Genomic DNA, 16,325 nt, shown 5'->3' with positions numbered 1-16,325 from the left:
GGCATGCAGGGTGTCCGTTGTGCTTGCGACCCCCCATACTCCATGATCATGCAGCACCACATTCTTTTCTAACTATGTCTATTTCTCTGCTTTAGAGGCTTCAGCCTGAATGTCCTGTAGCTGACCCTTTTCACCAACAGAGATTTCACAGGGGTCTCAGACTCATTGTCTCCCAGGGCTGTTCACCTGGCATCTGCATCTGATTAAGTTATTCCCTCAAGTTACTGGAATTATTTCTTTATTGTGTTATTTACACTTTACCACAGCTACTCCAGTCAGCAGCTGCAAAAGCTTCTAACTGTTCAGAGACAAACCCAGCATTCTTAACTGGAGTCCCTGCCGTAGTGAGAGAATTCTATTTCTCCACAGCCCTCCAGAATTGTGGCATACATACATCAAATACATACAGTATATAAATATAAATTGTTCACGTTTTACTTTAGCAATCTTCAATCAGTGCTCTAAATTGGCTTGCTGCGCTGAGGCAGTGGAGGGACATTTTTCCAGTCTTTAGCATGTCACACTCTGTCGTAACAGCTCAGCCTGTTCTTTGTTCTCCCTCATGCACCAGAGAGACCCATCAGTAAACAGTATTACATCTTCTTAAATCTTCACGGTCCCCCACCCTTTGGCTACAGCATCTAATGGTCCCGAATCGTATCCCACCGGGGTGCCTACCTCCATGCTCCTGCGTCAGCACAGCTGCCCAGAACCCATTTTCCACCCTTACAGGTTTCCTCATCAGAGGAAGCACTCAGAATATCATCAACATACTGAGTGATCACAGAGGTCAGTTGAAGCCACGTGATACCCTGTTCTGTATAGTCATTCCTTGTAATGCTCAATAACATCCCAGCCCAGCCCGATAGATCTGGGATGGAACCACCCACATTCGGGTGATAAATGCACGTAAGTGTTAAAATCAATGTTAAAATCTGGTACTCAGCAAGTAAAACTTGCTGCCTCTGTACTCCTGTGGCCTCCTGCCATCTCCCCATATATAGTACTCTATAGCACACTGTTGAACAGTGAAGTGAGACAAGCATGACAGTAGTGCTCCAGTATCCCATAACAGAGAAACCGACACACCATTAACAGTACATTTTAGGTTTAACTCATTTTGCGCACTGGACTGGGACAGACTTAGGGAGGCTACAAGGTATTTACCAATCTAATTTTTAATGTAAACAGATCTCTCAGTTGAACCACAGGGCAGGTCCCTGCTTCCTTCATCCTGCATGCGCTTTCTGCAGTTTCTCTTGTAAATGCGTGTATATTTTTGTTCACACTAATTTGTAAACCGGAGATTTCCCCCAGTCAGCCTGTCTCTTTTGTTTCTGAGATTTGTTTCTGAGATTTATCCAATTTCTATGGAATACACCCCATGTGAACTGCTCGCACCTTTGTGTACATATTTCTCCCAATTTTTCAGTAAAGATTATCTAGTTCTGCAAATTTCACAATGTTATCCACCAGTCATGATTCTAAAAACAGTGTTTCAGTGATATCTGGTTTTGAGACATTCGAATAAATCCAGCTTTTGTTTTCAACTATTTCAACTAATTATATATAAATACAAAAACTGTTTATCTAACTCATTTAGGTCCACCTGTACTATACTTATACTTTTCAGACGGTCTTATATTTCCCAGTCTCTTTAAGTTGCTTTTCATCATTTGCTTTCATCAAGTCTCTTTAGTTAAGTCTCTAGCCAGTCCGGCTGGCTAAACACACTCGCACCGCCATTTACTATATGAAAACTCACAGTTACGCACTGCGCTCTTTTACACACTGTAAGATGACCGTGGGGAAGGGTCATCCAGGGCAGGTATTTCAGGAACGATCTGCTCAATATTTTTTTATTTATAAAAGTATAAATCACAATACAATCATTCTACTATACACAAAAATAACCAGATTTACACATTTTTAACACTCGTCAGTCACTAATACCATCAACCCCTCCCACTTATCTTTTGCACCGTGATACTTCCATCTTTGAATATCCATCTTTATCCTCCTCTTAAGTTCATTACAAATTTCCCAATAGAAATCTTTGGCTCTTCTCTTAGTTTTGTTCTTCATCTGCATACATCTTGCTGACCACAGGGTAAATTTAATGATATTATTAGCCAGAGGATCCAGTCTACTGACTGTTTCCTCTCCGTCCCCTTCCATGCATGCATAATAATGTCATATGACAAGATGAACCCAGACTGGACCCCAGTCAGTAAAGGTCCACATTCACGCCACACTCGTCTCGCAGTCACACAATCCCAAAACACATGTTTAACAGATTCATCCTTCTCACAACTCACATACGGACAGGTCTTAACCTTAGTTAGCTTATGCTTGTACATTGTCTGCTTCAATGGTAGTCTGTTCCACACACATAACCAGTTAAGATCTTTCAAATGATTATCTAAGCCCTTTGGTTGAGTCCTTTTCCAGTGCTCCTTATTCTACCCCAACACTGCACAATCTGATTTTACGTTTACGAGATTGTATAGAGCTTTGTGTTGACAACATACTGACACCTCGTTCCCCTGCCGGTGTTTCATTAGCCATCTCTTGGCATGAACATAATGCTGGGGCAAAATTTCAGCCTTAGGAATCCGATCTGCTCAATATTTTTTTTTTATTTATAAAAGTATAAATCACAATACAATCATTCTACTATATACAAAAATAACCAAATTTACACATTTTTAACTCTCGTTAGTCACTAATACCATCAACCCCTTCCACTTATCCTTTGCACCGTGCTACTTCCATCTTTGAATATCCATCTTTATCCTCCTCTTAAGTTCATTACAAATTTCCCAATAGAAATCTTTGACTCTTCTCTTAGTTTTGTTCTTTATCTGCATACATCTTGCTGACCACAGGGTAAATTTTGATCTGCTCAATATACTCGACTTAGACCAGATGGAAAGGGCTTAGTCCGGAAAACAACGAGACACAGGTGTGTCTCATCAGGAAACAAAATATATATGCCCTGGAAACAGTGAGCCAGCGCGGAAGCCAGTAGGTGAATGCGTTTTTGGAGGAGATAGTAGAATTCGGTTGGTGTTGGTACAGATTTAAGGATAATGGAAAATGGAAGAAAATAAAGGATTACAGTTTACGGTTTGTGATTTGGATACGGCGCGGATTTGTGGAACTTTACGGACTTTGGAACTCAGACTGGATCATGGATTGGCTTGGAAGACGGACGAACTGGAGAAATGGAGAAAAACTCCAAAATTAAAGAGAAGTGTGGTGTGAGTACTTTTGTCTCTATTACATAAACCTCTCCCCCGGAGGCACCACAACACACACACATGTACGTAGATGCCGGCACACAAATTCATAAAACACATACACATCAAGAATATATTTTTTCTCTTTGTGCTACAACGCACTGTATTTTATTTAATTTCTACATACATCTCTTTTTTTTTAACAGCGTAACTTCTCATTAACTCGACATCAATTATTCCACTATCCGTCTATTTTTTTTTTAGTCCTGCTAAGACCAAACAACGTCTGACAGTCTGTAGCACTTTTTCAGGTTTCGATCCTCCTGGACAGCCTCTTTTTGCTTTTGTTCAAACTTTTCTTTGTAGCGAGTATAGTATCTTTTCTTTTATTTCTTTCTTTCGCTTTTTTCTCCTGTAAACACACTTTCTTTTTTATCACATCCTGATTTCTCTTTCACGTTTATCTCATTTATCTGCCACCACTGGTGTCAGCCGCACACCAGGGCTTCAGCTACATCCTTGTGCTTATACCAATACTCATACGTTTTATTACAGGCATCTTCGCCCAAAACTCCCTCTGACAAACTCAGCTTCTTCCTATATTTTCCTCCTTTTCCGTCAACATACACTTGTCCGATACATAATCGGACACTTCCACTACTTTCTCAAACACCCAGTTAGCACACATGTCCGTTTTATAAAGATTTACTTTGTCGTGTGTGAGGTAACAGCTCATAGGCGGATGCTTTTATTTGGAAAACCTGTGCATTTCTGCACGTATTCAGCTAAGGGAGTCTGTTACCTCCAGATCTAAATGCCTCTCCGAGTCTTTAGAGAGGACTTACACCGCACTGTTCACAGGCAAGAAACAAGATCTCGAGGACTCCCTTCCTGGATCCGTAATTCACCATCCCCAGAACGCCAGTATTGCTGCTTTTGCCCCGGAGTGGACTTACGCATTGGGCTCCAGTCGGAGCTATTCTCGGATCTGAACATCCTTTAAATCCTGCTACCTAGTGCTTTGCTCTTTTATTATGAGGTGTGTTTATGTTAGTGTTGTGCATATGTGTATGTTCTGTCATGGAAATATAACTATCAAGGAAGCCACAAGAGAGTTCCTACCTGAGTACAGGGTTTTTAGAAGATGTTGCGCTGTAAGAGAAAGCTCAGCACTTTGGCCCTTCTTAAACTTCCTCTTTCCTTAAGACAAAACGGGTTACATCGTAAAATGAAAGAAGATGCACCACTAGATTTGTTATTCAAAGCTTATCAGTTACTTTTGGCTAATTCTAACGACCCAGACAGCATATATTGTTTTGGTACATTGTCTTCCAAAGTAACCTAAACAGTGTACTATGTTGACGCACTGTTTTCTAAAATTCTGCACTTACTGTAGCACAGCAATTACATCCTTGAAATATATTTTCTAAAAGCACCAATATATTTTTTGCAAAGCTCTCTACTTTTTAAGACTCAATTTCCTTATTAGATTTCCATTTCAGTTCACAAACAAGGAAAACACATAAAAACAAATATATATCATCTACGTCTCTCCTGTTCCCTTTAAAACAAAAAACCACGCCAATCCGTGCACAATCAAGGCATAGCTAATCTCAGGACCCCGTGCACAATTAAGGCCAAACCAGTCCTGAATTATACGTGCAATTAAGGCACCACTCAAGCTTCAGAACTCCTGTGTGCAATTAAGGCCAAACCAGTTCTGAACCTCAGAACTCCTGTGCACAATTAAGGCCAAACCAGTTCTGGATTACGTACCTACTTAAGGCACCATTCAAGCTTCAGAACTCAAGGCATAGCTAATCTCAGGACTCTGTGTGCAATTAAGGCCCAAACCAGTCCTGAATTATATGTGCAATTAAAGCACCACTCAAGCTTGAGAACTCCTGTGCACAATTAATCCAAACCAGTTCTGGATTATGTGCCTAGTTAAGGCACCATTCAAGCTTCAGAACTCCTGTGCGCAATTAAGGCCAAACCAGTTCTGAGCCTTGCGGTAAAGGTCCAAACCCCTTCAAAAAACTCCATGTGCAATTAAGGCATACACCATTTTCGAACGCCTGTGCACAATACTACGGCTCGTTGCCTGCCAGACCAAATTTTGGGCTTACAGCCAACCACCCATTACATATACCAGTGTCTTCCCCGGGCCAGAGGTATCCAGAAACTCACGTTTACTCCATCTCAGGCGATCCTCGCAGGCAGCAGAGACTTCCCAATCGGTCAGACAAGAGAGTCGTGACTTTTAATAAGAGGAGTCCTTACCTCTTAGAAATGTGCACTGAGCTTCTCTCCTGTCAATGGGAAGCTCTGCGCCTTCTGGAGAATCCTGGTCATGATGCCAAAAACTATTGTTACAGACAAATAAGTTCTGGATCCCGAGATGAAGTTAAACAGATGAGTTTTATTGCATGCAAGGAACAATAAAACCCAAGTATTGTTCAAAGTGCCAATACAAAACTTCCAGTTTATATAGCCCTTTTCTGCCGCTTCTGACATAGCTCATTACTATGGTAATGGGGGGAGGTCACTGTGTTTGGCCAGTTCACAGACTTTGGTCACTCTTAATGGTCAGTGTTAGGTTTCCTTCCCTGGGGGGTTTCCTAGCTGGCATCTAGAATCCTTATCAGTTATCCCCCTTTCCTGCCATAACTCTAGCCTGTTGCTTAGAAGTCCAGTCCTCACGCAGAAAGGACTGTTAACCCCTTCTTCACTTCTTGTATCTTTCTTCATTACTCTATGCTCAGTGCAGAGACTTAGCAACTTCAATCCATTTTTCATTTGCATATTCTATGCTGTGGTTTCCAAAGGAACCAATTCCATTGTTCTCTACTCTTGCAGCCAACATTCTTCATTCTTTGAGTTTGTTCATAAGCACTAGGGGGGTGGCAACCCCATTCTAACTGTCAGTATTGCTCTCTACTCTTGCTTTGAAGTAGAAGGATCTTGTTGTTTTCTGGGACTTGGAGGACAGCTTCACCCAACATTCCTCATTCTTTGATTTAAGAGTTTGTGTATAAGCACTAAGAGTGGCATGCTTCTAACAAATTACAGGGATGCAAAGTGACATACAGTCTTTGCTTATGCCAGTAGAAATCTCTTGATCATGTATATAATTATCTATGCAGAAACCACAAGATATAACAATGTGAGTCATATAGTTGTTTTTTTTTAAAGCATTAAAGAGTGATTTAAAGAGATTTCTGTGAGATTCAGGAGGAAGCATTTTTTATTGCAGTCAACACCATGCATAGCCTTCTCCTTTCTCCCTGATAGATCCAGCAATCTGGTCTTACTTATCAGCAATATCAATATTATAATAATTAACATTTGAAGCTTCGTCAGCATGCGTAGGCAGCAAAGGAATAAGGAAACATTTATTCCATGCAGAAAAGACAAGAAACAGAATGTTTCTGGTGTGATGCCTTCTTCATCCCAGGTGCTGATGACCAACAGCCCTGTACCACTACCATGCAGGGCCCAGGGCCCCCCATGTCAATAGACATTAGTAATGATAGGAATCCAGGTAAGAACAAAACAGCTGTACAGACACAACTACGTCAGTGTGAGGTTTAGTATGGACTTAGATTTGAGTATCATCTGAATAGAAATTATCATTCCAATCACAATCATGTGATGTTAATAACTGACCAGTTGGGAACATTCAGAATAGTGGGGGGAGCAGTACAGAGCCCTTCAGTAACAAGGGTTGACAGGGGTATTTCCTGTGCTGTGTTATTGTCTGAAAACAAACTGGAAGGTGATGAAGAGGTTATTTGCAATAAGATCCATAACTGAATAGTAACAGCAACACACTTTAGCCAGAGAAAGAAGTTAGATATAGGGTGAAAACGAGAAAGGGGAGAACCAGCAACAACAGTCATGCAGGACGGATGTTCTCAATCTTGTGACTAAAAAATTGTCTAAGAAAGTGTTACAAAGTTGGGACGAAGCAGGTAATGTAGTAGGTAGGTTTGACTTGAACAGTCTATTGATGATGAACAGGTATCTAGGATTGTTAAGGTTCTTCTCAATGATATAGGAGAAGTAGCTGGATCCAGAGGTCCCAGATCCAGAAGAAGCAGCAGGCTCCACTACAACCTTGTGATTTAATCAAGTGCTCCTACAAGACTGAAGATGCACATTTATACCAGAAATACCTATGTTCTAGTTTGCAGGAGACTGCCTTCATGTGTAAATGGCCAGTATACCATGTGACAGAGTACAGGAGATGGTTCAGGTTATAGGAGGAGCTAAGGTCTCAAGAGAATTAAAAGAAAAATAAGGTATTAAGAGTGCTATTAAACACTTGTACATTGCTCATTACATTTCTCTCCACCAGTTCGATCCAAAAAACCCTCTCAGTGATGACTCCCTATATTTCAACAAGAATCCCACTGTGAATGATGAGGCCCACTGTCTTGTCTACGTTGTGGCAGCAGATCAAGCGAGCATTATGGATGATCATGTTCTGAAGTTTCTGAAACAAATTAGATCAAACATCTCTGACATTGGTAAGGAATTTATCATGTAAGAGGCTATGAAATGTTTAATGTTTAAAAATAATATATAATATGTTTAAAATTAATAAAGAAAAATCATACAGTAAATAGTTACAATCTACCAGTGAGCCTGGAGCATTCAGGCACACCACAAAGTACTATACACTACTTATTTTGTTCAAATGTTTCTAAAATTGTGATATACTGATTAATATTTATTTGAAATCTATGCTACAATCCATTGAGGACATATCAGACCCCACACCACTGGGTGAACTAATTTGACCCATCTGTACATTATCTTTTCTCCACTTACTGCTGTTCCCTGTCTCTCTTTTTTTCATTCATTGACTCTGCACACTAAGAGTTCTCCCAGTGTACCCCATCTGCCAGGGTCCTTCTCTGTCCCTGCAGTGCAGACACACCCAACATCACTCTTCTGAAACACAGCCAGGGTTCTTCTGGCCACACTCCCTGCTCTCTGGATTTTGTTCTGGTTCGTTGTCAGACAAGAGCAAGATTAGCTCTTCACCTCTCATCCATCTAGGCAGAAAGACATTCACTGAATCTCTTGCTGTCCAGTCTAACCAAATGCCACACATATAGGCGGCCCTTGATTACACGTGTTACATATATTGTTAAATTATTACTCGTTTTTCAGGAAGTTAAACACTTGAATTACTTATCCAGTCTCTTGAAATAAAATTATTTTTCAAGCAATGTAATGGAAGATGCTTTCTAACGTCGGGCAATGTGTTTTTTTTTCTCCACATTTTTTTTTTCGAGTGACTGGATAAGTAATTCAAGTGTTTTTTAACTTCCTGCAACGGTGATTAAAAACCATTAAACTTTCGTTGGACTTTTAATAAAGTTGATGTTTTCTCAACAGACATTGTACAGCATGCACTATTGTGTTGTAGTACATGAATATAATTATATTGTTATTAATTTCTTTAGATATGCTATTATTAGATTCCATATTATATTCCTTATTAATCAAATTCCAAAAGTATGCTTGTTTGCTCCGGTATCGAGCGTATTCGCAGAAAAGCTTAAAACTACCACTTTTTATACACAAGTTATTTCACATGTTAGTTAAAGACTTCGATGCTTAAAATGTTTAGGGAGAAGTGGAATACTGGTGTGTATTTTTTCTTTAAAGTACCGAGACCAGCCATATACTGTAATACTGTATGTTTGTTCCAAAATTATCGTTTATGGCCTTCACACGTGTTTTGCTCCTATTCTTTTTATGCTCAGCTACTAAGAAACATGCGTGATTGGATCAACGAAATGCTGTGGTGTTACTTTTACAAAGACGGTCAATGAAAAAAAGAATGTGGACCAGGGCAATATTTTGAGTTTACAGCTTGTCTAAGGTCATTCATTATAAATACTACCAGTAGGCTGGGCAAACATCCCGAGATCGAATTCTTCCGCGACGGGGGTACCTTTAAAGCGGAGACGACGGCACCGAAAATTTTTGGCGCGCCCTCTCTTTAAAGCCCTGGCCAAATACGAAGACAGTACGTACAGTTATAATTCAAACGGAATTAAAAACTACACATCCCAGTGACCATGGTGGTGCTTGTGATCATTGCGTTTAGCCAACGAAACAGGGCGAAAAATCAGTCACATGACTTTGGGGCAGAGTTTCGAAAGCTTAACCTATCAGCAACAAAGCGTAATTTACACGATAGGCTACCGCAAACTGTCAGTTACACGACTGTGTATGTCGCTTAAGCCACTCCTATTTGGCATTTTAGTTATGGAGGCGAGAAGATGCCCCCCCCCCCCCCCCCCCCCGGGTGTCTGATTTGCCGCCATGTTTAACCGTCCGTGTCCGAATCGCAGTAGCTACGCGTACGAAATAAAGTTCATCCCAGCTACAAAACATATATATTTTTGTGGTAAGAGGGCGCAAAACATCAGTATTTACTGCTATTAATTACTGTACAATTTATAGTTGAAATCTTAGCCTAGATATAAAGTTAGATATAAAGTTAAAATCTCGACAAAGCAATGTAGGAAATACAGAGAAAAGAAATCCTTTCTGACATCTAAAATCAGTTTCGATCAAGGTCTCTAAAACGAACAAGAAAAAGAGGATTTTCGGAGGGCAATTACGCTGTGTTTATATAGGATAAGTGATCTATGAGCAATCTAATTTCTTGTAATGCTGCATAACATCCCAGCCCAGCCCAATAGATCTGGGATGGAACCACCCACATTCGGGTGATAAATGCACGTAAATGTTAAAATCTGGTACTCGGCAAGTAAAACTTGCTGCTCCAATACTCCTGTGGCCTCCTGCCATCTCCCCATATATAGTACTCTATAGCACACTGTTGAACAGTGAAGTGAGACAAGCATGACAGTAGTGCTCCAGTATCCCATAACAGAGAAACCGACACATCATTAACAGTACATTTTAGGTTTAACTCATTTTGCGCACTGGACTGGGACAGACTTAGGGAGGCTACAAGAGATTTACCAATCTAATTTTTAGGTAAACAGATCTCTCAGTTGAACCACAGGGAAGGTCCCTGCTTCCTTCATCTTGCATGCGCTTTCTGCAGTTTCTCTTGTAAATGCATGTATATTTTTGTTCACACTAATTGTAAACCAGAGATTTCCCCCAGTCAGCCTGTCTCTTTTGTTTCTGAGATTTATCCAATTTCTGTGGAATACACCCCATGTGAACTGCTCGCACCTTTGTGTACGTATTTCTCCCAATTTTTCAATAGAGATTATCTAGTTTTGCAAATTTCACAATGTTATCCATCAGTCATGATTCTAAATCTACAGTGTTTCAGTGATATCTGGTTTTGAGACATCCGAATAAATCCAGCTTTTGTTTTCAACTATTTCAACTAATTATATATAAATACAAAAACTGTTTATCTAACTCATTTAGGTCCACCTGTACTATACTTATACTTTTCAGACGGTCTTATATTTCCCAGTCTCTTTAAGTTGCTTTTCATCATTTGCTTTCATCAAGTCTCTTTAGTTAAGTCTTTAGCCAGTCCGGCTGACTAAACACACTCGCACCGCCATTTACTATATGAAAACTCACAGTTACGCACTGCGCTCTTTTACACACTGTAAGATGACCGTGGGGAAGGGTCATCCAGGGCAGGTATTTCAAGAACGATCTGCTCAATATTTTTTTATTTATAAAAGTATAAATCACAATACAATCATTCTACTATACACAAAAATAACCAGATTTACACATTTTTAACACTCGTCAGTCACTAATACCATCAACCCCTCCCACTTATCTTTTGCACCGTGATACTTCCATCTTTGAATATCCATCTTTATCCTCCTCTTAAGTTCATTACAAATTTCCCAATAGAAATCTTTGGCTCTATCTTAGTTTTGTTCTTCATCTGCATACATCTTGCTGACCACAGGGTAAATTTAATGATATTATTAGCCAGAGGATCCAGTCTACTGACTGTTTCCTCTCCGTCCCCTTCCATGCATGCATAATAATGTCATATGACAAGATGAACCCAGACTGGACCCCAGTCAGTAAAGGTCCACATTCACGCCACACTCGTCTCGCAGTCACACAATCCCAAAACACATGTTTAACAGATTCATCCTTCTCACAACTCACATACGGACAGGTCTTAACCTTAGTTAGCTTATGCTTGTACATTGTCTGCTTAACTGGTAGTCTGTTCCACACACATAACCAGTTAAGATCTTTCAAATGATTATCTAAGCCCTTTGGTTGAGTCCTTTTCCAGTGCTCCTTATTCTTCCCCAACACTGCACAATCTGATTTTATGTTTACGAGATTGTATAGAGCTTTGTGTTGACAACATACTGACACCTCGTTCCCCTGCCGGTGTTTCATTAGCCATCTCTTGGCATGAACATAATGCTGGGGCAAAATTTCAGCCTTAGGAATCCAATCTGCTCAATATATTTTTTTTTATTTATAATAGTATAAATCACAATACAATCATTCTACGATATACAAAAATAACCAGATTTACACATTTATAACTCTCGTCAGTCACTAATACCATCAACCCCTTCCACTTATCCTTTGCACCGTGCTACTTCCATCTTTGAATATCCATCTTTATCCTCCTCTTAAGTTCATTACAAATTTCCCGATAGAAGTCTTTGGCTCTTCTCTTAGTTTTGTTCTTTATCTGCATACATCTTGCTGACCACAGGGTAAATTCCGACCTGCTCAATATACTCGACTTAGACCTGACAAAGATGGCCGCTAAGAGAAACCAGCTGACCAGATGGAAAGGGTTTAGTCCGAAAAACAACAAGAAACAGGTGTGTCTCATCAGGAAATATATATGCCCTGGAAACAGTGAACCAGCGCGGAAGTCAGTAGGTGAATTCGGTTGGTGTTGGTACTGGTACAGATTTAAGGATAATGGAAAATGGAAAATGGGATAAATAAAGGATTACAGTTTACGGTTTGTGATTTGGATACTGCGCGGATTTGTGGAACTTTACGGACTTTGGAATTCAGACTGGATTATGGACTGCCTTGAAAGACGGACGAACTGGAGAAATGGAAAAAAACTCCATGAAAATTAAAGAAGAGAAGTGTGGTGTGAGTACTTTTGTCTCTATTACATAAACCTCTCCCCCGGAGGCACTACAACACACACACACGTACGTACATGCCGGCACACAAATTCGGTAAACAACCGGGGTAAAGTTAGCTTGAAGTTCGAAAACGATTTTGGCACGCCTGTAGCGCTTTCACGAAATCTCTTAGAGTTACAAAAACACTTGCTTAGTGTATAAAATACATTGTGGATGATTTCTCAGCCTTTACTTTTTCGGTTTTATGATTTTTTTGACCAAGCACGAATATTCTTTTGTCCATATCTCCACAATGGAAGCACAGAACGCCGTCAAACCAAATGCATTTTAAAGACCACGACTTGTGGATATTTCCACACCCTTTACATCAAACTATCAGTGAGCTAATTATCTTTTTTTAAACCTCCGGTTTTTCATCGATGCGTAATCACGCACGAACTGGAACCCGGGGGACCGCTGTGTGCACACGTTCACAACGCGAGAAATACTGTTCAATACGGCTTAGTGCGAAAAACCCGTGTATGACCATAGGAAGCAGAACAGCGCAGTCTCCCATTACCCAGACTGTAAGCACGGGAATAAAGCTTTGTTTGATTTCTGAAACCCTTCCTTTACATCCTGTTTTCATTCAGGTAAGGGTCAACTATATTCACAATACTACTGACAGCAGGAAGATTAAAATATTCTTTTCTCAGCAGCTTTTTAAAAACAGCTCCCATGATGTTCAAACCGACGTTTTACACAGAACACTGACACAGCTTTGTGTTCTGAATCTCTTTTTCTTGTGCTTTTATTTAATGTGGCACAATGCACTGGGATTTTTGAAGATAACACTACAGGTAATACACTGGGATAGGTGGGTCGTCTTCATGGCTCAATAGCATTTCAAATACAGCACCCACACTGCTGTACCCAAGTGTTTTACACCCCAGACAGGCCCCCGAACCTCGTACAACCTTGCTGTGGCTGTGGCCTCTTTCTTTATTTTTTTATGAGTTTTTCAATATGGCACCATTAGACAGGCGGTACATGGGGATAGGGGGTGCTCTTCACGAGTCAATAGCACTTCAAGCACAACAGCCACAGTGCTGCAACCAGGTGTTTTACACACCAGACAGCTCCCCTAACCTTATACAACCTCGCTTTGAGTTGTTTAACATTTCTTTCAAATCACTTGGGTTCATCAATCATTTGATCATTTTTCAGCGTGGAATAAACCTATTACTTGTTCCTTGGAGATTACCATCTGCTGATAAGATATGATCACTATATTGACCATATACAATTTCTTGCATAAGGAATTCATATTTTGCATACACCGATCCCCCCGGAGTCCCAAGTGATTCTGGTTTTGGAAAGCTAAACGACAATGAGCTTCATGATACCAGGGGGACAGTGGGTAGTCAAGTCTCCCCTAAACAATGGATCTTGTCAGATTATGATGTCAGTGCATTTAATAATGTTGTTGAACTCTCTTTAGCCCAAATACAGAGGAGCCCAGACCCAGAATGTTACACATACTGACAGAGAGTGATCTCATTATGTGTGTTTGGATTTTAACAACTATTTTTATTGTTTGCTAGAACCAAAACAATCTATGTTAGACATTTTCATCTTCAGCCAAAAATACAAACCTGTGTACGTAGTGTGGTGCAGGTTCTTGTCCCATCCTGCTCTTGGTCCAGGTTGGAGGGTTGCACCGATTCTGAGTCTTGTTAGCTGGTATGGATGGGTTTGGGGGTGTTGATACCAGAGTGGTCCAGGAGGGGGATGCAGGTGTCTCGGGGGCATTCTTGTTTTTCTATGAGTTCAGGTTGATTCTGTTGGTTCTGTCATGAATCTCCCTCATGCAGGAAAGCGCTCCCGCATTCCCTCGAGCTCTCCCCATACCAAACGTGCACATGTCAATCAGTCCTCTACTTAAACCCTCATCTGTCCCCCGGTCATTGCTCACGATTGAGATTCTCTCCCGGAGCTTACCTACTAACTACGCCTTTGCCTTACTATGACTTCTCCCCTGGACCTCGACCCCGCTTTTCCGACAACCGCTTTAGCCACTCGATTTTGTACCTTCGCCTGTTTTACGCTTTCTCGGATCCTGACCCCAGCCTGTCTCTTCGTTTACGTCTCTGCCTACAGACGCAACTTCTACGCCTTCCCGGACTCCGACCCCTGCCAGTCCCTCGACTACGCCTTCGCCTGTCGATTCTGTGCCTATGCCTGTACTACGCCTTCCCGGACTCGGGCCCCTGCCTGTTTACTCCGACTACGCCTGCGTCTCGCGCCAACCCTACCAAGGGCACCGCATTGGATCCCTATCCTCAGCAGTCAGCCCCTGCGTGACAGGTTCTGAGTGTCTTGGTTACATCCGTTTGTGTGTATAGATGAAAAAGCTATTGAAGAGCACCCCCACACCCCCCACCCGTCTCGGTGGAAGTTGCCATATTCAAAAAATCCTAAAAATATAATTAAAGTTGCACACAACAAAGCATGACTGTGAAAGGTCAGGAGGCCTGCCTAGTGAGCACAACACTTGATTACAGTAAAAAAAACATTAAAAAATAAAGAAATGTTCCACGACTCAAAGCGAGGTTGAATAAGGTTAGGGGAAATGTCTGGTGTAAAACACCTGGTTGCAGCACTGTGGCTGTTGTGCTTGAAGAGCTATTGACTCATGAATAGCACCCCCCAATCCCCACATACCGCCTGTCTAATGGTGCCATATTGAAAAACTAGTGTGGCTGTTGTATTTGAAATGCTATTGAGCCATGAAGTCGACCCACCTATGGCACTATATTACCTGTAGTGTTATCTTCAGAAAATCATTACAAAATAAAGAAAGGGGCCACAGCCACAACAAGGTTATATAAAGTTAGGGGGCCTGTCTGGTGTGTAAAACACTTGGGTACAGCAGTGTGGGTGCTGTATTTGAAATGCTATTGAGCCATGAAGACGACCCACCTATCCCAGTGTATTACCTGTAGTGTAATCTTCAGAAAATCATAAAAAATTAAAGAAAGGGGCCACAGCCACAGCAAGGTTGTACGAGGTTCGGGGGCCTGTCTGGTGTGTAAAACACTTGGTTTCAGCAGTGCGGCTGCTGTATTTTAAATGCTATTGAGCCATGAAGATGACCCACCTATCCCAGTGTATTACCTGTAGTGTTATCTTCAGAAAATCCTAAAAAATATAAAGAAAGGTTCCACAACCCAAAACAAAGCTGGGAAAAGTCAGAGGACCTGCTTAGTGTGCAAAACACTTGCAGCATTGTGGGTGCTGTGGTTTAAATGCTATTGGTTTGTGAATACCCCTATCCCAGTGCATTGTGCCATATTAAATAAAAGCATGAGAAAAAGAGATTCAGAATGCAAAGCTGTGTCAGTGTTCTGTGTAAAAAATCGATTTGAACATCATGGGAGCTGTTTTTAATAAGCTGCTGAGTAAAGAATATTTTAATCTTCCTGCTGTCAGTAGTATTTTCAGGATAGTTGACCCTTACCTGAATGAAAACAGGGCGTAAAGGAAGGGTTTCAGAAATCAAACAAAGCTTTATTCCCGTGCTTACAGTCTGGGTAATGGGAGACTGCGCTGTTCTGCTTCCTATGGTCATATACGGGTTTTTCGCACGAAGCCATATTGAACAGTATTTCTCGCGTTGTGAACGTGTGCACACAGCGGTCCCCCGGGTTCCAGTTCGTGCGTAATTACGCATCGATGAAAAACCGGAGGTTTAAAAAAAGATAATTAGCTCACTGATAGTTTGATGTAAAGGCTGTGGAAATATCCACAAGTCGGGGTCTTTAAAATGCATTTGGTTTGACGGCGTTCTGTGCTTCCATTGCGAAGATATGGACAAAAGAATATTCGTGCTTGGTCAAAAAAATGTCATAAAAACGAAAAAGTAAAGGCTGAGAAAGCATCCACAATGTATTTTATACACAAAACAAGCATTCTCGCAACTCTAAGA

At 40.9% G+C, this 16,325-nt stretch overlaps 1 protein-coding gene across 2 annotated transcripts in view; it reads left to right on the top strand.

The window, feature by feature from the left end:
* LOC148646950 (interferon-induced protein 44-like) overlaps window positions 1-16,325 on the top strand; it is a 36,900-nt gene that overhangs the window by 10,057 nt on the left and 10,518 nt on the right. The window contains exon 6 of one of the 2 annotated variants that reach the window (XM_088608655.1): window positions 7,603-7,774. The exons of the other annotated variant lie outside the window; for it this stretch is intronic. Within the exon in view, the coding sequence (XP_088464781.1) occupies window positions 7,603-7,774 (172 nt within the window). The remainder of the gene's footprint in view (window positions 1-7,602; window positions 7,775-16,325) is intronic. 2 annotated transcript variants of the gene reach the window in all.

Source organism: Lepisosteus platostomus, chromosome 16 (assembly GCF_059453375.1).
Source record: "Lepisosteus platostomus isolate fLepPlt1 chromosome 16, fLepPlt1.hap1, whole genome shotgun sequence".
NCBI lineage: Eukaryota > Metazoa > Chordata > Actinopteri > Semionotiformes > Lepisosteidae > Lepisosteus > Lepisosteus platostomus.
The sequence above is the reverse complement of the archived record's forward strand: the minus strand, read 5'-3'. Positions and strand labels throughout refer to the sequence as shown.